Consider the following 20,742-nt stretch of genomic DNA (forward strand, 5'->3'; position numbering starts at 1 on the left):
CATGTTTGTTACTATCATGCAATGGCCGAATGTCAGCAAATTTTACTGCATGGGCACTGATGAAGTGTGTTTTGTTGCCACATACTAGGGCGAACGTGACAAATCTAAGCATATGTCCCCTCTCTCTCAACAAACAAGATTATTCCGGTCTGAGGTGGAGTCAAGTGGTTCACGAACAGGAATGGATGGCCGTATTGGACTTTATTCATGTCATGTGCCCAACTGCATTTTCGTAACCCTGGATGACATTTACATGTACCACTTCGGCTGAAGTAACATGTACATTTGGAACGTACACATCACCTGTTTTTTACTCGCAACTCGCCAACATGAATACAATATTCAAATTAGGTACTCTTAACATCATTTCATCGATATTTACCCCGTATACGGTAGTTCCCTGGTGGAGTGGATCGACAGTTGGTGCGAAACAGCTTGAGTCACCGCATCTCCTCAGCCAAGGCCAACAATTGGCTTCTAAAACTGATTCTAATACCTCGAAATAAATAAGCGCAGCGATCATGAAGCCACGAAATTGGATTTTTAAAGGATTTGCAATCTTAGGTAAGTTATCGTTAACTATTTTCCCCATTTCGATAAGCTCTTTTATGTCCGTTTTTAAAAGTAGGTTTTGAAATGAGGTTGAAGTGACGCCCACTGCGTTCACCTACGTAAATTTCATTATAAACTCGCTCCGTTACAAACTGATGGTAGATATGAGAAGTATTCAAAAATTAGATGTGCAGTTGTATTTTTTGGAGATAAAAAATATTCCCCTTTTTTATCATTTGATGAGAAAATACCAAAATATCGTGTTCAAATCGTCGCACAGTTTTGTTGGTGGATCATTGCTGAGTTGCCGCACGAATAGGAACTTGCCAACATCAACACAATCATCGTCGTCGTCGTCGTCGCCGTCGTTCGAGGAAAGAAATTAAAACTGATACAAATGTATATGTATATGGTAAGGTTGTGATGGTGTGAAAAAACTAACTAGAAAAATGATTCAGTCGAGACTTCACATTGAATCGATGGGAAGCCCGCTTGACCGGCATCTGCTGATTCCAAACACTCTATGCTACCTGCTGTTCCAGGAATGGAAACCGGCTCGTGACTTTGAAAAATCTATACTGGCGAATATCAATCAACAGCTCAACTAAAAATGGAGGAATACATCAGAATGTTTAACTGAAGGCCCTATACATCGTGATATTATTGCCTAATTTTGTAAACTGCATTGCAACCTTGTAATTATTCTGATTTAAACATTCGTCATATTCGGGGGAAACCAAACATATAAAAAATAGGTCTATGTAAAGTTAAGTAAAATGCCAAATTAATATGATTCACGCGGGCTTCTCAGCCTGGGCGTATATAGGATTTCGGTCAGTCAGGCAAGGCCGGCGCCCGGGTTCGATACCCGATGGACAGCGATTTTCCTATTTTTTTCATTACCAAGCAGTGTCTTTATTTGTTCTTTCTATTATTCTCTATTAAGTTATGGTCTATGGCCAGCTTGCAACATCCCTGCAGCATGAAATATACAATGAACAGTGCGGCCACAATCCAATTCAGAGAGAGCGCCAACATTTGTATGCACTTTTCCGTGATTGTAGTGCATTTGTTGTAAAAAATCGATGCTTGAAAAGGTCCTTAGACTGACAGGGCGTATTACAATAACGCTGCCAGTGCTGGTTTCCAAGTGAATTACAACATGTTAACATAAACCGCTAATGTACGCATATAGATGCATATACGCACATGTACTGTATATATCATTCAACAAAATTGATTCCTTGAACTTCGCCCAAAAGTATATAACAATGCTCTGTATACACTTTTATGTTTGATGACTGCAGTTCCTCTCAGCGACTGCATGAATTTTTTTATAGTTATGCACATCATTGTTAGGTTGAATAAAACATTTTACGTACTGTTGTTGAATTGTTAGGGTCTCAGCCTCGAAAATCCCAGCCGCCGAATCAAACCATCCTTCGGAGAGGCTGACCTCCTTATGACCCCAAGCGCCATTAGGGATCGGCACGCCCCAGCCTTGGGCGTTCGAATTCATGACGCCGTCGTAGCATGCCGATCCACCGTCGTTGTGCTGATATTCACCGTCGATAAGTCGGCATGCCGTATAGAAGAAGTGAAGCAGAATGTCGGTCCCCCTGGAAAAAGTTTCCGGCCTTATTGTAATCTTACGGATTACGGCAGTGATTCTATAGAGGCTTTGACCTTCAATAGTACAGATATTAATGCGCGTAACATCTTTCCGACATTCTATCCGAGCACATTTCAAACTTCTACAGCCGTGGCCAAGTCACGCACGGTCCTAGAATCTGCAATGAGGGACCATCGATCATTTGAGGGAAATTTTAAGTAATCGCAGACCTGTAGTATCACCCATACAAATGACATGTTTTCGGATGTCGATGGCGTTTTGTGCACCTCAAGCTTTATAAAGCAAACTCCATTCTAAAAATAATAAGGTCATAGTGCGCAGGGAAAATTCGACTAAAATTTGGATGGTCTTCGAACTTTGTCACATTCACTACGCCTAATTGGTAAACATACTCGACAAGAATACGCAAACATCTTCAAAAATATTCAATTGCTCGTCAAATGTGCATCGATTTTCAAATCATTTCGATTATAAGTGACAGGTGCTGTGTTGAGGTGCGTCAAGTTGTTTACAAGTGTTGTAAAATGCACTACAGACCATAAAAGTATTTTCATGGACCTTCATGGATAAGTCCTTGGTATTTTGCCGGGTATTTTGTGTCTTTGTTCCTCTAGCACTGTTGGTGGGAAGCGGAGGTATAAGAAGTCACCGCATCAGCGAGATACATCCTAAATGAAAATAAGTTTTCACTCAGAAACCTAATTTCTGCGTTTTTTTCTCAGAAAATTGAAAGCAATCAGTCAAATCTCACCGGTTTTTCGCCTTTTCGGAAGAATCGTTTATGTTTATCGAGACCAATATTTGATTAAAATATAAGAGCTGAAGCCAAGCATAGTTTTCCCCCGGGCGCTGCCCGCAGTGAGTTAATGCCAGAGTGGAATCAGACCCTCAGTCATATTGAGCAGAACTGTTCTCGATGAGCCAGTGAACTGATTTTCACTCTTCTCTCCTTGTAGTCATCCTTGCAGTTCTCAATTTGGTCGTCCAGGCGGAAGGTAAGTTATGCGTATATAAATACCATGATATCTGACTTAAACTTTAAAGTTTCCTTTCAAACACTTACATGTTGACATCATGTTTACATTTGCAATATAAGACTTGGCAGCCTTATCACACAATAAAACCAACCCACAATGAGCTTCCATCAATTGCAGCCTTGTTGCCGATCCATGCACTTTGCTATCAGAAATTCGTCCATATCCTTGTTGATAGTATTCTTCTTGTTACACTGTCAGAATCACATCAGCATGTATTCATCACTTTTATCATTTATGCAGGAAAAAACGGAACAGAACTAGAAAAGAAACGTAAGTCGTTGTGTCCTGCACAGTAAAATACGAAAAAAATAATTCGAAATTTTCGTCGATAATTCAAATGATAGTACCACGAATCAAAATACTACGCTCTCCTGTTCTCTCATGTAGAATAAATATCTAGGCACCTGTCAGAATAAATTTTAAAAAGTCACTTTCTTCTTTTTGTTAAATCTGCTTTTTTCTTCATATTGAATTCGTGCACAAGAATGAAATGTTGTTTCAAAGGGCAAAACACGTCCGAAAGCACATAGCTAAAGCTTATCAGAAAGGTTCTCGAATACGTTTTGTCCGACTTAACAACATAAAACTATCATACGTTTTGTCCAACTCAACAACATAAAACTATCAAAAAACAATTCATACAATTTTTAAATTGCAATTTCAGGCGGCAGATCCAGGTCGTATGCTAATAGTAAGTATACATGAAGATGCAACAATGCCCACTGCACTGATATTTAATAAAATACAATTGTTCACAGTGAGTAGACTTCTTAAAGAGTAAAATCGTTCTAGCTTGATAATTTAATACTAAACAACCTTTTTGTCTACGAGTGTTACAGTATAAGCGGTCCACGACAACCGACGTACACTTTCGTGCACACTGAGAAATCAACAACAATAATCGTGGTTTTCTTCTTATAGTCCTCTGCGACCCCGTAAAACTCAAGACCAAAATTGATGGGTAAGTAGTACTATATTCTGTCTCAAAGGTTTTAAAGGGACAATATAGGCAGCAGCTAGGCTGGCAAGATAAAGATACACAAAGTCGCCAATAGGGGTCTCTCACTTCTCACAGTACGTCGAAATTATTCACGCTTGTACGAGGAATATATTTAGTGCTGAGTCTGACATGACCAAGGGTCCTTATTGTGTATACTAGTCACTTGAAGATGGCCAAATAAGCCACTCTGCCCCTGCCTATACATGCTTCCCGAAATTGGTGGCTTGCATTGGAACTAACTTCCCCCCCTTGTCCGTCATCAAAGGCATTCAAGTGTGTTGGTCAACCATGACTATCTCCTTTGTCCCTCCACCATAAGGCCTTGTTTCCCCTTATGACATCACTATTTCGGACACCCAGCGCCCCATTTCTGGAAAGGTGTATAGTCCCCCTTTAATAGGACTTTAACTAAAGGAAATGGCCAAAGACAGATTTGACCATCTAAAAGAGTGCGTATGTCAATATCTTTACAAGACTTTGAGATGTAAAGCCTTGGTTCAAAAGGCCTGCAAAGAATATTTTTACCAAGGCCAATTATAAGAATTGATGTGGGTAAATAAAAAACCAAGGCAACGATCTTAAAAGTCATTCAGTACTTTTTCAATGAATGACTACAAGATAGGATCAGGCTGATTATATACTCCGTGAACATTTATGAGAATTGAACCATACAGTGTACATGTAGAATGCAGGTGAATCATCAACTCGACCCATGATGATTAAAAGACTTGAAGAATTAGCTCAGCTTTTTAAATTAGATTTCAGGTTGTTCATATTCGTTTTAATTACAGGGGCGGTGGGAAAGGAAATAAAAACAGCACGAATAAGGGAAAAGGCAAAGCCTTCGGTCGACGTAAGGGATCGAAAACTGACGTTCTGAAAAGGTAAGTTAACGTCCAAATAATAGATGCATGTACACGGATAGGTCACAAAATAGGTAAAAAAGGTTTCGAGTAATGGATTTAAAGTGATGTGGATGTGATGCGGGGTGATTACGATGAAATGCCATGGAGAGATTTCCAAAAAATGTGTAAAACATTAAGCGTTGATTCATCTGCGAGAAATGTACAGTTCATTAAGTTGAACATTAATCGAAGGATTTTCAAATTAAAAATTTGTTAGCTTCTCACATGGCTCTTCCGGAATTGGCCAATACAATGCGACTGATCGAGTAAGACACAGTGGGTTTGTTACCTTCGACCTTGTGGCCATGTAGGAAGCTGTTATGAACATAGTATGTTCGTCTTCGAAAATGAGTGGAACTATTCATGCATGAGCCTTTGCCGAAAGATTTTTCAAATTTGTCTTCTGTTTGTCAGGGTGCTTTCGGAGTGGGACAAGATGACTGCTGCTGATAAGAAGACGGTAGCAGATGCCATCAACGCTACGACTCTCAAGGACATTCCGACAGCCACATTGGTGAAGATTCCAGTACTGTGTCTTGACCGGTTAACGGTATGTACGGGCGGGTAGTTCGTATGTTCCCGTACCTTCAAGCTGATTACACCTCAATGTATCCGCTAAAAATATTTATTTCTTTATTAACAGCTGACTGGTATAACCGACGCCCAGGTGGTTGAGATTGCAAAGACTGAAACCTCGCTATTTACAGCGAAGGACGGTGCCGAGCTTGTTGCCGACAAGGCCGCTTTGCTGACGAAGGCGTTGGCAGACAAGGTATGGTGCTAGGCTGTGACTCAGGTTCCTATACCATTTCCTTTTTCTTCAAGGTTTCGAGTCTTCACAGAAGGTGAATTTGTCATCACTTTAGCGTAAATGATATGGACTGGTGCCGAACTGTATGGTTTGTGTGCAGACCTGATGTATAAATCATTGCTAAGCCAATTTGTCTGATGGGAGATTTTGAAACCAGTGTGATACCGATAGATGTTGTCATCCAAACTTCTAACTTTTGATGCAGACTTTGGCCCCAGAATACAAGAGCACGTTGGGGGAGGCGATAGGCTCCGTGGAACTCAAGAAGAAGATAGCCGAACTAGACTGTTCATATCTAACAGCAGCACTCCTAGATGAGAATATTCTCAAAGCAGACATAACGGAATTGTAAGTAGTTGTACATGTGGGCAGCTTGTGGCCACCCCTGGTCGCTCGAGATGAACAGCCGTCGTTTCGCCCCCAGTTACTTCGTTGTTCAACCGGCTGTTGCAAAGCAGGGTTATTTGGCATTCATCATTATGCCTTGTGAGATAGAATAGTAGATAATCCTACTATCAAACGCCTCAAACTTAAGGGTTGGCATCAGTGTTACTACATGTACGATAGCTTGGTGTAAACGAGAGCAAATGAAAGAGACATGTCCATCAAATGCCGATCATAAAGCGGCTTTCTGACATTATTTTGTCTAACTAATAATATATATTTGTCGACTGCATGCAAGGGTATGCTGTTCATCGAAATGTTGGTATATTTGAGCCTCCGGCTGGTCTACTCTTTAACGAATCAATGAATTGTGTATAAATGCCTTATCCTTTCTCAAACTAGCGATACCAAATTCTCCGAAAAAAAGTGCAAGTGGACCTCCAAAAGAAATATTGAAGAGACCATAGAGATTCGCATCAAGCAGGCAGCGCTCACGAAGGATAACATCGAAGATTGCGCCACCTTTTTGGCCCCCTTCTTGAACAAGCTGAAACTTGGTGAGTGCAAGAAGTTATTCGACAAAGAGAAGCTGAAGGTGAGTAACGAACCATTTTATTGCTGCCGAAAGTCTTAAATGAAAACCTACCAGAAGTTGATCTGATCTCTCATATGAACGAGTTGCATCTCATAATTTTTCTAGCTGCGAGTGAAATCTGTTGCAGTATGTTCCTTATCCGCTCATACTCAATGTGATTCACAAGTCAAAAGCACCGAGACTTAAAACAATGAGATTAATTAAGAAAAATCAAGCTTTGGAGGTATGTTATTTACCTGTTGCCCTTCTAAATGTACGTTGCTGCTTGTGGAACGTTTCGCTATCATTTCCTGTTGGTTTCTTCATAAACCAGGCAGCTCAAGCGACCTTCCTCGACAAGATCAAAGGAGTTGAATTCGGCAAGAGGAGCAGATGCGCGGCTCACATCATGAAATACATCGCCGCACGTAGCTGGTTCGATGAAACCAAGTTCAAAACGTAAGAATCCGTTTTTTTCTGCAGTATAGGTATATGACAATCAAGGCCGAGTTCCGAAAGCCATTCCTACTGGAAGAGGGGCATTAAAGCTAGATTGGATTCAGTACGGGATATGATCGCTAGCTGTAAGAGTATGGGTATGTGGAGAACGCCTGTACCGTCGGAGAAGAGAACTTACATCGTAGGCGTCTTCGAAGCCACTACGACCTCAAAGGCCACAGATGCTGTGGTCAAAAAAGTTTTCTTGGAGACACTTATGTTGACCTAGCGCTACTTCTTAAAGGACCGGTGTATAATCACCACAATTCATCGGATATTTTCTCTCTCGATATTTTCAGCCTTGGTTCTCTCCTAAGGTACTACCCCGTTTCCGAACTAAAGACGAAGGATTGCCAAAAGTATCCGATTTACGAGGGTCTGCCGTATGGCAACGCGTTCGTAAGTTGAAGCCATTCATCAAGCTCGCCTAAAATTCGTCGGAGACCGCAACCATTCCTTTGCAACTTTACATTGAAAGTCATTAATGACCATCTCGGCGTAACTAGACCCTTACCCTGCCCTTTCCAGAATCACCTCAGACTGCAATATAGCTGATTACTTCCATGACACCAAGCTCAAACAAACCCGTCCTAACTTGGTCCATAAATATAGCAATATCTTTGGGAAACATACTCAGTTCTCTTTGCAGGTTAATTGAATCCATGAAGTGGCTGGATGATCCCTCGTTCAAATATTAAGCTTCAATTACAAAGTAATCTTCAATATCATATTTTCTATCTTAATTCAGAAAAAGGCAAGCTTCGTGTGCGCTGCTAAGGACCCAATTGCGAAAATCTTCAATATCATATTTTCCTATCGCAATTCCAGAAAAAGGCAAGCTTCGAGTGCGCTGCTAAGGACCCCATTGCGAAAATTCCCTGGGCAAGTCTGGCAGACACGACGAAACTCAAGACAGAAGTCAAAGGTTATATTCTAACTGTTCAGACAGCAGAATTGGCAAAGGTACCGGTAAATAACCAGGCCGCTACTATCTGTCATGCCGATGTTGTGTCGCTTTACCGAGATTTGTTACCATATGGTGGATATGGACAGGTAAGTTTTCTCGAAGTCTTAGACGTTTAGTTCTTTTTGACTGCATTCGTGAAAACCAATGAAGGAGCTCGTTATTCTAATGTAGCCTATTACGCTCATCGTTAACCCAGCATCATTCCGCCTAATTTTTCAGTATTTCGTTTTCAGAGAATGCTACTTGCAAAGGCTTGCAAGCTGGGCAGCTACGGCGACGTTACCAAGTTCAAAAAAGCCGATTGCATTGACCCGAAGAAAATCGAAGAATTAGTTGCAATTTACAAACGTTCAAGCTTCGAGGTGGAAACTGTTGTAAAATCAGAGAAGGTAGGGGAGAAAAAGCTGAGGGTAACACCTTTATGAGACAGATAACGAAACTGTCCTCGTAAACAATGTCATACTGGTGCCCATTGATGTTGGGGTTATGACTGCGTACTCCTCCCACACGTGTTTCAATTTTTTCGCCAATCCGCTGTAATCTATACGAAATGCTTTCTAGTTTTTCCAATCGTGAATCAGACGAAAGTCTGCATGAAATGGAAGTCGACGATGATTCTGTTATCGAGTATATTGCTAATAGATTGTTAATAATCATTTGTGATGCAGTATCCTTGCTTTTAAAACATTTTCCAGCTGGACGCTGATGCCGACTGTGTAATGGCGTTCCTGAAAAACAAAGATTTGGTTTCCCTGGTCAGGAAAAATGACATCAGCAAGGCCGTCGCCGATAAACTGGTACCGGAGGCCAGCACGATGACCATCTCAAAGCTAACGGTATGCATATGCGTTTCCGTCGAAATCTCTCTGTATGGTGGGGGACAGTGTATTTTTAAAGTTCGACTGGCAACTGTGAAGCTCGCTTTTTTTTTTCTAATTGAAATACGGCAGAGCGGAAATGATGTCTTAGTCACGTAGGCCTATATATTGGTAAGATTTGAATTCTTTTTCGGGTGAACAATCGCGTATATCGGGCGAGTATGCTAATGCCGCAGTCATTCTTCGTCGCGCGACCATCTGCGTCTGCGTTCTGTTTTGTTAATTTCCGCGCTACTTAATATGTAAGTATTACGCACTGGCGCAGGCATTCTTCAATATAAAAAGGCTGATGCAGATGACTGCACGTCGGAATATGAATGAATTTGGCTCCCGTCGGCAAAGAAAAAGCAGTGGGCCGGACGCACCTCACGGATGCAAAAATGTGTGCATCACTATTAGTTAGCTTGATTTCTGCTATGTATTCGTATATCGTCGACTGTTACAAGTTTCGGTGCCGTTTGCTTGTCTGGAAGGTTTTCAACTGATGCATTTTGTTTTTCTTCAGGCCAAGTGGATATTTGACGCAATTACCAAGACGACTGCGATTGACCAATGGACAGGTGATGACCTGGGGTACGTAATATATGATGACAAAACGGAATCGTATTTAAAAGGCCTCATTAAGTACAAGTATGAAGAGAGGAGATTATGTGGCCAAGATCGTTATTGCCATCAAGATATTCGGTGATTTTACCAGTCCCCATGCATGATGACTCAGCACAACCTTTCAATTCTCGTACAGTAGGAAATGCGTGGCATTGAGAGTATAATTTCATGTAAGAGAATATCGTTACACACACCACACAAACATGTAGCTTTACAAATTGGTCGCATATCGCTTTTATTAACTTGATGTTGATGTGTACATGTATCTCGCAGGGCTTAAATTATCTCTTTCGGTCTTTAGAATTCGAACATATCTTAAGTTATGAGCAACGCCTATAAAGATAAATTCTTTTTTCATTTGTAGGAAATATGCCCCGCTTGTTGCAGCGGGCTTGTCGACAGGAGACTACGGCAAGCTGAAGGTGTCAGGCGCAACCACTTGGTCCAAACTCTGTTCTCCACGCGTTGCTGCAATGCTACCGGAAAGTACAGTAAGTAGTATGCTGCATATCTGCTGGTCTCCCCTATCAATACTGCCAACCTAAGAAAAGTATACATATCTGCAGGAGTTCAGGACGGCCATGTAGAATTAGCGGAATGAGCGGAATGAGCGGAATGAGTGGAATGAGCGGAATAAGCGGAATGAGCGGATTTTGGGCTTCAATCACCTGGAAAAGCCAGTATTTGTTGTGATGATCGTCGCCATGCCTGAACTCTGAAAACGAAAGGAGGTACGGTATTACAGCGCTGCGCACGGCTACCGACTGAACTAAACTGTCCCTACAGACCAGTTTTCATGCCCTCATTGCAAGTCGTGGCTTAACGACAGTAAAAAGCGATTTTCAAATTATCTTTGTGGCGTATCGAACAAATTAAAACTTAATGAATTCATTAAGTTCCATTTTGTATGAAATTAAATCATATTTTGTACAGAATCCGCTAATTCCGCTAATTCTACATGGCCGTTCAGGACACCCTCTATTAGTGAGTTAGACGTGTGATAAAGAGAACAATGAGTTATGAAAAGGAGGCTAGCGCCCCTTAACGACACAGCTTTCGGACATAATCGGTTTCTGCTACAAAGAAAATTCATTCAGTAGTTGCTGCACTCGCAGTGGACGAAGGTCGATTTTCCTCAAAACGAAGAAGCAAAGCCGTCCCGTATCTCACATTCATTTATGTGATACGCTCTGCGTAGTCTTGCGCCCTTTACTAGTTTTTTGTGTATTTCTATTGTGTCGTCATTTCCCCCGTGGAGGTAAGCCCGTACCTTTCGTCGGTAAACCTCTATCAAAAGCATGTTCATTATGCATCTGACATCGAAATTGGATTGACTATCTTATGCACAGCTTTCCCATCTCCCACTCTTCAGAGAAAACTTATTGTAGACCAAATTCTGGACTCACTACGAGTAGAGAATGAGACGCACCCTGTATCTGTACTTACCGACGATGACGTGGAGGCATATTCCGGATGCCTTGGAGATTTACCGTAAGTCTACAAGAAAGACATAGTTTGTAAAATGTACCTCAAAGTTCACTGTAACTTACCACATTTCATTAATTGGATGCCAAAGAATAACGAAAACGAAACGTATTCGCATCAATCAGCTCCAGGTACCGATCACAAAAAAACACATTGAAGACTGTGCCTTGGAGATTTACCGTAAGTCTACAAGAAAGTCATAGTTTGTAAAATGTACCTCAAAGTTCACTGTAACTTACCACATTTCATCAATTGGATGCCAAAGAATAACGAAAATGAAACGTATTCGCATCAATCAGCTCCAGGTACCGATCACAAAAAAACACATTGAAGACTGTGCCTTGGAGATTTACCGTAAGTCTACAAGAAAGTCATAGTTTGTAAAATGTACCTCAAAGTTCACTGTAACTTACCACATTTCATCAATTGGATGCCAAAGAATAACGAAAATGAAACGTATTCGCATCAATCAGCTCCAGGTACCGATCACAAAAAAACACATTGAAGACTGTGTGCCACCTTTGTCTGATGTGAAGTGGTTTGCTGGATGCTCTTCACTCGGCTACAAAGATGACACACTTTCTCTTTCATTCAAAGGCCTATACCGTTAGTGTTCATTGTATTTTTGTGGCTCATGTATATAAATAGATTGAAATAAACACACCCACACGTATTGATGCAGCACGAAAATTCCCTGAAACTTTTTTGTTATATACATGACTGTAGTTTTGTGTTGTCAGTCTACACTATGAAAATGTTGAAATTCATGTTCAGTACGTTTTAAAACAATTGAACATTTTAAATTCAAGTTCAGTTTTCAATTGTTTTTAACGAGAATCGAACAGACCTTTAAGGATACTTACTTGTCTGACTTGTGTGAAAAACTTACATGTAAAATATGTTACATTTTTATGCTTCTACATGTAGCCAAGACGATATTGAAAGTGCTTCAAAGGACGTCCAAAAGGCTTTCTGTGAAGTTAATGGAGCAGCTTTGGCCAAAACATGCCTATTTGGGAATAAGGCAAAGAGAGCCAGCAATGTCAAAATGTGTACAGCTGCTATTAAGGTAAGACAGTCAGAAAAAGTATTGCTCTCAGCTACATATGGCCGACATTTGGTAAAATTGATTTTAAATCTTGGGAGGTATTAAAGTTATATAATCCTTCTGATTCATCACGTACATACGGCCCTTGGTCATTACTTGCATCAATATTTTATTGAAGACTAGACAAGAAGCACATGAAAATGAGTAGGCCGATAAGTGACGTAATATGTATACGGAAAGACTGTACTTGGGAAGGAGGGTGAGGGAGTGAGGAATGAGAGGGACACTCTCAAGTTAGACAAACCTCAATAATTTTCCTCTAATTCTCTCCCACTCATGTGTTTGAATTTCAAAATCTCTCGTATTGGTCAAAGATGACTACGATTGTTAAAAACAATGGGAATTTTTTATTTTTTATTTATTTGTACGATTGCCTGATTATTCATGATCGTTAGAGAAACTAAATGTTTTTTTTTCAAGGGCGGTGCAGCATGGACAGCAGATGGCATAGCCAGCATGGGCGACTTTGCCTGCGATCTCCCAAAAGCGGACGTTGAGGCGATGGATGACGCTGAGTTCACGACAGCCGTGGAAAGCTTCGGGAACTGTCGGCTGTTGTCGAAGACCACGAGAGATGCCATCTTAACCAAGGCGAAGGGAGCAAAAGTTTTTGGGTTAATATCATGCTTCATTAGTTGATATAATGTGGCTCATAGCAACGACTAGACTGTGCTTTATATGCCCTTATCAATAAACTATGCATGGCTGGTTGGTGGCTTGGCAATAATAGTGACCAAATGTCTGCAGTCGTACGGTTAATTTACAATTTACGCCATATCTTAATAGCATTCCGCGAAGTTACTATTTATAGCTCACAAGGTCATTTGCATAAGATATTGATGACGTTTTAGTTACGTGACAGTCGGACATAGACACTTTGAGCTTATTTCAAAGTCAATTATCTTTGACCCTGCATTGTTTTTAGCATGAATGATACCATAGAGTCAGAGAGAAATATTCTAAACAATTATGTAGTATTTCCAACACTCGGACATGTGCCAGATTGAATCTAACTGCCCTAGTTAGAAAGACTGAATCCATTACGAAACCGCATGTTTGTCCGACATTGCCTGTAATTGAGCGATGGGGAAATAGAGGGCAGCAGCTGCAGTGACGTCATCTTCGCGGGATGCTATTATCTTTTAAAGGTGTTTAGAAACAGTTGTCATCATCCTTTGACTATTCTGCTTTGTCTGGCTTAAACTGCATATTTCTAGTCAGACAGGACTGAAATCGTCAGGAAACCATATTCTCCCATCATTCGAAATCTGGTCTAAAGCTGATACAATGTACAAACTACTCTTGATGTATACAAATGCACTACTATAGACATGCCCATTTAAAATTCGCTTTCAGCACCCCGGATACATGGACGTCACAGACGATAACTTCATTAGGCAATAACTTCGTCTACCTCCCTAAGGCTGATCTTGATAAAATAGGAGACTGGGTAAGATCAAACACACTCTTTGATTCTATCCGCCGGCATTCTGGTTGGTTGTGCATTACATCGTTCATGAAGGAGGTACATTTCCATTGCACATTTGCATGGTGGGAAAAGATTCCATAACACCGGGGGTTTATATGATAATCAGTTTTTTTTCTAAACATACACATGTACCAGTAGCGCTGACAGGAACGGACTGTAATATTTTAATAATTCATTGAATTGAGAGTTTGAATGTCTGAATCAAAGATTGTTTTTAGGAAATGTGTATATTTGCGTAATACCCCCTGCACTTGATGATTTGTTTCTCTCCCATATTCTGAACATTCATGTTGGCCGTGTTGGCATATCATCATTAGTAAAAATCACTTTTTTTATCGAATTTCAGCTTACAATAGCCGTTGGAATCCGTGCAATTTCCGAAGGGTCCTCAACCGGTTACTTTAAGTCAATGGAAACGTGCCTTGAGAAATTGAAGGGTGCGACTGCAGTAGATGATCTAAAGAAAGCAAAGGCGGTTATATTTAGTGTAATTTTGGAAAAGATCCGCGCGCCAACAGTGTCCATACCGATCGGGCGTCGACGAAAGCGAGCAGGTGCGACAACAGCAGGTGAGAACACACGTCCAAAAAAACAACCTCTATATTTGGGCTCAACCAGAGGGCTCTGGTGGCTCTTTGTACCACTCATGGATAATAAGTTGGTGAAGACAGAATAAGTCCCCAAGCTCAAAGAATGAAGGCATGAGAGAGAAATAAAACAACGCTCTAAGATTAGGAAATCGTTCGGTTGGATTGTTTTAAATTTTTATCTTCAACGTGTGAAGGCGTTGTTTGCTTCTCGTTTGTAATTTTGGATCATATAAATGAGGGCATGCTAATCAGGGATGAATTATAAGACAACAACCATTGGAGTAACTACTTATTGTTGTGGTCACAATAAAAACTTATCAAATTTGTTTCGAATTTTCTCCAGTCACAACGTTCACCTGTCAACAACTTGATTTGATGCCGGCCTCCTCGCTCACTGGTATTACCGTTGATGAAATCAAAGCTATACCAGCAGCCGAGTTCAAGACATGTTACAGCAAGCTCGGAGTACCGGTTTGGAATAAGACTAAATGTGATGAGCTGTACAAGAGAATTAAAACGGTACGATTATTTTCAAAAACCAACGTCTGGTGGGTAAGATTAAATTAGACAAAGTCACCGATAGGTGGTTCTACCATATCGTTAGCCTCATAGCATAATTGCCTAACTCATATTAATTTTGAAGGTTTTGAGAAAAATTAAAGAACCGTTTTTTTAGACAACGCTTAGGAAATTTTTATTCGAACTTTAACAAAAACTTATAGCAGATGTCACAACATTTTTAAAACCATTAAATAAGTAAACAATGCTTGAATAACACATAAAAGTGACATAGACATAAAATTTTCACATTTTGGCCAAAATATGACTTAGGCAATTATGCTATGAGGCTAACGATATCAAAAAATGCGGTAGTAATCACGCTTGCTCAAGGAATATCTTTGTTCTCGAAAAAGATTCCCCTGATCTTCTGAGTGAGGCACACGCGCACAACGAAAGCGCAAACAACTCAATGGGACATGCCTCTATTCTTGCGGTTTTTTCCCAAGTCATTCTCGAAAAAGAATCTGCATTATCACGCCCGTATGCTGAATATAATTTAAGCGTGCATTCTTTTACTTTTTGTGCAGGATGTAGCTAACGGGAATATGTGCACCACTACCGTACAAATCTTACAGGACACAAAGAACATCCTCCTTTGTATGCCAGTCGCTGACATCGACTGCCAACTATTCGATACGGATGCAAAAACCAAGGCTTTTGGGGACCTCAGTGGCTGGACCTTTGCTCAGGTATACAATACATTCATTAAGCTACTCTTCACCCAAATGTCATTATTTCCTTATTTCTGTTGGATTACAACTTATCATTATTATCACAACCTTTGGCGATTGGAAAGTAAATAAGACTCAAATAAAAGTGAAAATATACGGATTCTCTTCAGTGATGCCATGGTAATTTTTGCTTTTTATTGCCCTCTTTAGCTGACCACACTCGGGACACGCTACAAGAAAGCAACGGGTGTGAAATATAAACCGGTCGACTTCACCGACACCACCATTAAAGCGCTTGGGCGAATCCTTTGTGGGCTGCCCGCCAACGACCTCACAACCATCAATCCAGCAAATTTCAAGTAAGTACCATAAGGTGGCCAATGTAAGCTTAAATAGTAAAAGAAAACAACAACAACAACAACAACAACAACAACAACAACAACAACAACAACAACAACTGCAGCAGCAGGAGCAGCAGCAACAACATAATGGTTGTGTATGAGGAATAGGTGAATGGGTTCAAAGGAAAACGCTTTCAACTCAATTCAAATTCTACATGTATTAGTATCAGTGTTGGTATCCAGAGAGGGTTTTGAAGTACGTATTGTGTGAATATTGTTTAAGAACACAAATCCGATCAATTTCTGTATATAAATGTATCCCATCATCAGATGATAACAACACTGGTCACCTATATTCTCTAGGACTGCCCTGCCAGCACAGAACGCGGCGAAGATCTATGATACCTGCCCCAAGGATCCAGTGTTAGCTAACCTGTTGACTGTCTGCAAGCAGGCCACTGCCTACGGACCAATTAAAGGCTGGACCAGTTCAATCATCTCTGAAGTTGGTATTCTCTTGTGTAAGTGTCTTACATTTAGATTGGCCTTTATATGTTTAGTCCTCTGACCAGACAGACGAACCTCAATTGCAAACTCACATGCTGCATCAAATATCAACAAACATGTACATGTATGTGTGATTTATCACTCAATCAATGTTGGCATTTGTAAACCGCTCCAATTACTCGGCGAGTGGGTGTTCTGGAGCGCTTTTCCCCCCAAAGGCAACTGCAAAAAGGTAGGCTTTTAGGAGGGACTTGAAAGTCATGTTACGGAGCTGGTTCCACAGTTTTGGAGCAGCTTCCGCAAAGGCACGACCACCAAGAGTCTGGCACTTGAACCGAGGAACCACAAGGAACATCGCAGATCCTGATCTAAGGCTTAAAGGCTTTATCGTTGTGTACCAGATAGGGAGGGGGTCTATTGAATGTTGTCCTCATTTTCAGGCTGAGATACAATGTAGACACGTAAATTCCTGACGTAAAACCGGACATCGCTGTTAGGTATACTAGTAGTATCTTGATATTTTCTAAAAACCTATTTCGTGGTGGTTTTTCTGGCGTAGCCTGCTGGACAAGTTTTCGTCGTTGTCGTTATCGTCGTTAATTTCTTATAACCCATTCATTACAGCCGCTGCTACTCCGGAAGATGTAAAAACTCTTGGTGCAAATATCAAAGAAGTAGACCAAAGTGCCTTGCAGAATATGAACAAGGCTTCTCTTCAGGTAAACCATACAGTGCAGAGCGTTAGCTAAAAACTAGCAGATACTGGGCTGAAAAACGCTTCTCCCTCCATTCCGGTCATTCCACCGCACCGAAAAAATTAGTTCCATTGATGAGAGCCATTTACATGTTGCCAGTGTTGCAGTGTAAGCCTACATTTAAATAAATTCATTTCAAATATCCAGTCGACCGCAGTGTGGACGACGGACCAGTATGGGAAATACTTCAATTTCTTAAATCACATCTTTTAGTCCATCAAGGTGCACATGACCATAAGCAGATCACCAGGTTCTTGAATTCCATAACTTCGCTTTTCGTTTATTTAGGCCATCGCGCCGGAAAATGCCCTCAATTTGCCAAGCACTCTCCAGAATTCCCTTGGCGTAGGATCGAACGGAACTGCAACTGGAAATAATAAGAAAGCATCATCCGCCGGTAAGCATTACAATGCAGGCGATGTCGCGTACATGTGCGTACATGTACGCTTCCGGACGTGTGTTCTGTTGAGAGTGGCCAAAAACATTTAGTTTTCTCGGTCTCGGTAAACCGGTAATTTCGTGTAGTACGTTATGCAAATTACTCCATCTCCTTAGAGAAGTTGGCATTTCCCAAACGTCGTCATCTTAGTGAGCCCACATCTGGACACAAGTCGTCAATGTGTTGTCGTTCGATTGTTACCATCTCCCAATACCTCTCTTTTCAAGAATAGTGTACGTCGTTGACGAGGAACTTTGACGGTCATTTTGTATCAAAGTTGCCATATTATTGACTTCAATTATTATATTGGACTTATAGTGGAAGTACATGTATATGTTTTCAGTACCAGTTTGGTTATTGGCGATGGAGCAATAAAAAAAAACGTTAAACAGAACAAAAATGACATATTTCGGAGTCAATCTAGTTAACTGATACTACGTTAAGTGCGGCATATCTTATCACGGAATTGTTTATCTTTTCAGGTTATGTCAAGCTGGAACACTTCCTTCTCGCGGGGACCGTGACCTTCGTATTTTGGGTCACAGGGAGGTATTAGGAAGAACGTTACCATGTTCTACATAGTATTACGAACTGGTGACCCTCGGAAAATCTCGATGACTTGAAAAAACATAAGTTTCGGTCACTATGTTCGATCTTTACTATAAACGTCATCTTCGACATTAAGTACTGTTTGTAAGTGTTTTATCACAAGTTGCGATCCACAAAAACGCAAATTTTAAGTACATGACTTGTAGAATTACAGGCAAGGCAACAGTTTGATAGATCAGATTAATAACGCGTATCTTAGATTCTTTAAAACAAAACGGAAGAACATCATGTAGGTTCATTATTTTCAAGGTGACGTTCTATCGTTTTGATTTTTATTTACTGTTGAATATATTAAATTTCAATCGTTATTTCAAGGCCGAGTTAACTCGCCTCGCCATTTGCGCGCGTACAATAACGTACATGTACAATAATGTACAACATATTTTACTACATACACTGTACATGTAAGTATACGTTTTGCTTGCGTACACCAAGTACACTATTCAGCATTGAAAATGGATTTCTTGACATAACCTTGCAGTGAAAATGAGAGAAAAAAATCGAAGCATAGCTCAGCTTTTATACTGAAGGAAAAAAACTGAAATACCACATGCATGCAAACGAATTGTTTGCGCATGCGCTCATTTTATCAGTTAAAATAATTTTAGGAATAATTTTGATTTTTCTTTCTCATTCTTCTCCGTTTTGATCCAAAACATGGTCGCAGGATCAATATACGAGGCAGCATTGAATGATTGAATCCGTTTTGACAATGAGCTGATTGTGGGTGATTTTTTTTTTATAAATTGTATATTTCATCAGAATTATCAAGAACGTCCCTTTAACTTCCACTTTAACGAATTTAGCCCATTCCAATCACAATATGTTTGAATTCATGTTGGCGTTAAACTCTTGAGCTTGGCCATCGTTTTCTTTTTGAAAATTTTTTTCATCTGATTTCAAGAGTTGGCCATCAATTTAACCGTCCTACGAATTGCTCTGTACATTTTACCCATAGGATTGGGAAGCTCGGTAAACCTGCACGAACATGACATCAGGATATAATTATCAAAATGATATATAACCTGGTTGACAAAGGGGTTGACATGCCATGTCTGTTATGATATCATATGCTCGTTAAGTGATATACAACGTACTATGTAGATGTAATGTACAGCAGGAAGAAACACACAGAATATACTGTGTACGTATGTCCCGCACAATACATACATGTGTTGACACTGTACATCATGCAATGTGCATGTACATTTTGTATTTTGAAGTACTTTCAAGGTATACGCGTCCTCGAGTCTGCATCTGTTACCCAACACACCCTGGTGTGGAAGGTTCACTGAGCAGTGTTACTTATGATGCCAGACGGGTTGCTGACGGGACAATTGCTGGACTGTGTGATTCTGACCCACAGCCTGTCTAAAGAGCCAAAACAAATTATCTTTCAATCAAGCTTTCTCATCGGTTTGCTATTTGGGAAATATTGAAAATGTGCGTAGTAGCCAAGAATAATAATAGCATCCTCCTACTCGGCAACCGCGCATGCGACTTCCCATTAAATTGTGAATCGTGAAAATGATAGGACTTCGCCTTCGTGAAGCGGTATCTAATTGGCCCAATACATAGGCAGATTGTCGGTGTCGAGATGATCGCGGTCCGTTCTAGTTCCTCGCTATATCCAGAGGCAGAAGTAGCAGAGCCCAATTCCGGGTCTTAGTTTGATTCTTACATACAATACACAGATTATTTTTCTATCCAATAATGCAGATATAATAGTTTCAAGATGTTACGAGAGTAATTTCTTTCTCCAAATCAAACTACCTTTCTACACGTGTCGTATATATCCTAATAAAATTGTATCTAAGTGAAGTAAAAACCATAGACCTTCGTGTTATTTTTTCCGAAAGAAAGAGTGTTAAAACTATTCATTCACATGAGTCTTCATGGTGGCTCCAGCAAGATGGATCATTTTTGATTCGCCGCAATGATTGGCATGATTAGCATAATAGCGACATTGCACGTCACTGTAAACATCAGATGTATACAACATTAAGAAGAAACGGTCTAAGATAATGGCGGCCATTCTCCAAGATGGCGCATGCCTTTCAGGTTCTTGCCTATCATGCTTACATTGGGCGGAGGAAACAACCCGCATGCTATCAAGATTTCCTTTGGTGTCTTCAACTTGGTAATCAGAATCAACTTGGGTTGCGTTGACCTCGGTACTCTTCTTCATCGGGCCAACCTTTGAAGCTCCGACTTCCTCTCCAAGGAGTTCAAGGACTGCTTTCCGTTTGAAGGTGATGGTAGCCAGACCACCGAAGACCAGGAATTTTATCAAGACTTGACACTATCTATCTGTTTATAAGAAGATGTGCTAATTCAAGCAA

At 40.5% G+C, this 20,742-nt stretch overlaps 2 protein-coding genes across 2 annotated transcripts; both read left to right on the forward strand.

Annotated features, from left to right (window-relative positions):
* Positions 1–432: 432 nt before the first annotated feature.
* On the forward strand, positions 433–14,603 carry LOC135487779 (uncharacterized). The gene is made up of 22 exons (XM_064771854.1): positions 433–564; positions 3,142–3,180; positions 3,463–3,492; positions 3,887–3,913; positions 4,144–4,183; positions 5,014–5,106; positions 5,542–5,677; positions 5,771–5,899; positions 6,144–6,286; positions 6,725–6,917; positions 7,231–7,355; positions 7,694–7,793; positions 8,223–8,447; positions 8,595–8,750; positions 9,057–9,197; positions 9,745–9,812; positions 10,210–10,336; positions 11,218–11,336; positions 12,258–12,399; positions 12,859–13,052; positions 13,795–13,888; positions 14,274–14,603. The coding sequence occupies exons 1-22, from the start codon at positions 522–524 to the stop codon at positions 14,601–14,603; spliced, it is 2,694 nt and encodes an 897-aa protein (XP_064627924.1). The 5' UTR covers positions 433–521.
* A 283-nt stretch (positions 14,604–14,886) lies between these two features.
* On the forward strand, positions 14,887–20,211 carry LOC135488275 (uncharacterized). Its single transcript, XM_064772819.1, has 7 exons — positions 14,887–15,036; positions 15,606–15,767; positions 15,960–16,108; positions 16,454–16,611; positions 17,222–17,316; positions 17,641–17,749; positions 18,274–20,211. The coding sequence occupies exons 1-7, from the start codon at positions 14,893–14,895 to the stop codon at positions 18,345–18,347; spliced, it is 891 nt and encodes a 296-aa protein (XP_064628889.1). The 5' UTR covers positions 14,887–14,892; the 3' UTR covers positions 18,348–20,211.
* The last annotated feature ends 531 nt before the right edge of the window (positions 20,212–20,742 follow it).

The sequence above is a fragment of the Lineus longissimus genome, chromosome 5, assembly GCF_910592395.1.
Source record: "Lineus longissimus chromosome 5, tnLinLong1.2, whole genome shotgun sequence".
Taxonomy (NCBI): Eukaryota; Metazoa; Nemertea; class Pilidiophora; order Heteronemertea; family Lineidae; genus Lineus; species Lineus longissimus.

Coding starts and splice junctions, on each gene's coding strand:
- LOC135487779 (XM_064771854.1), top strand. CDS start 522: ATGAAGCCACGAAATTGGATTTTTAAAGGATTTGCAATCTTAG. Junction 4,184..5,013: donor CTCAAGACCAAAATTGATGG/GTAAGTAGTACT, acceptor TTTTAATTACAG/GGGCGGTGGGAAAGGAAATA. Junction 8,448..8,594: donor CATATGGTGGATATGGACAG/GTAAGTTTTCTC, acceptor TTTCGTTTTCAG/AGAATGCTACTTGCAAAGGC.
- LOC135488275 (XM_064772819.1), top strand. CDS start 14,893: ATGCCGGCCTCCTCGCTCACTGGTATTACCGTTGATGAAATCAAAGCT. Junction 15,037..15,605: donor TGTACAAGAGAATTAAAACG/GTACGATTATTT, acceptor CTTTTTGTGCAG/GATGTAGCTAACGGGAATAT. Junction 17,317..17,640: donor TGAACAAGGCTTCTCTTCAG/GTAAACCATACA, acceptor TCGTTTATTTAG/GCCATCGCGCCGGAAAATGC.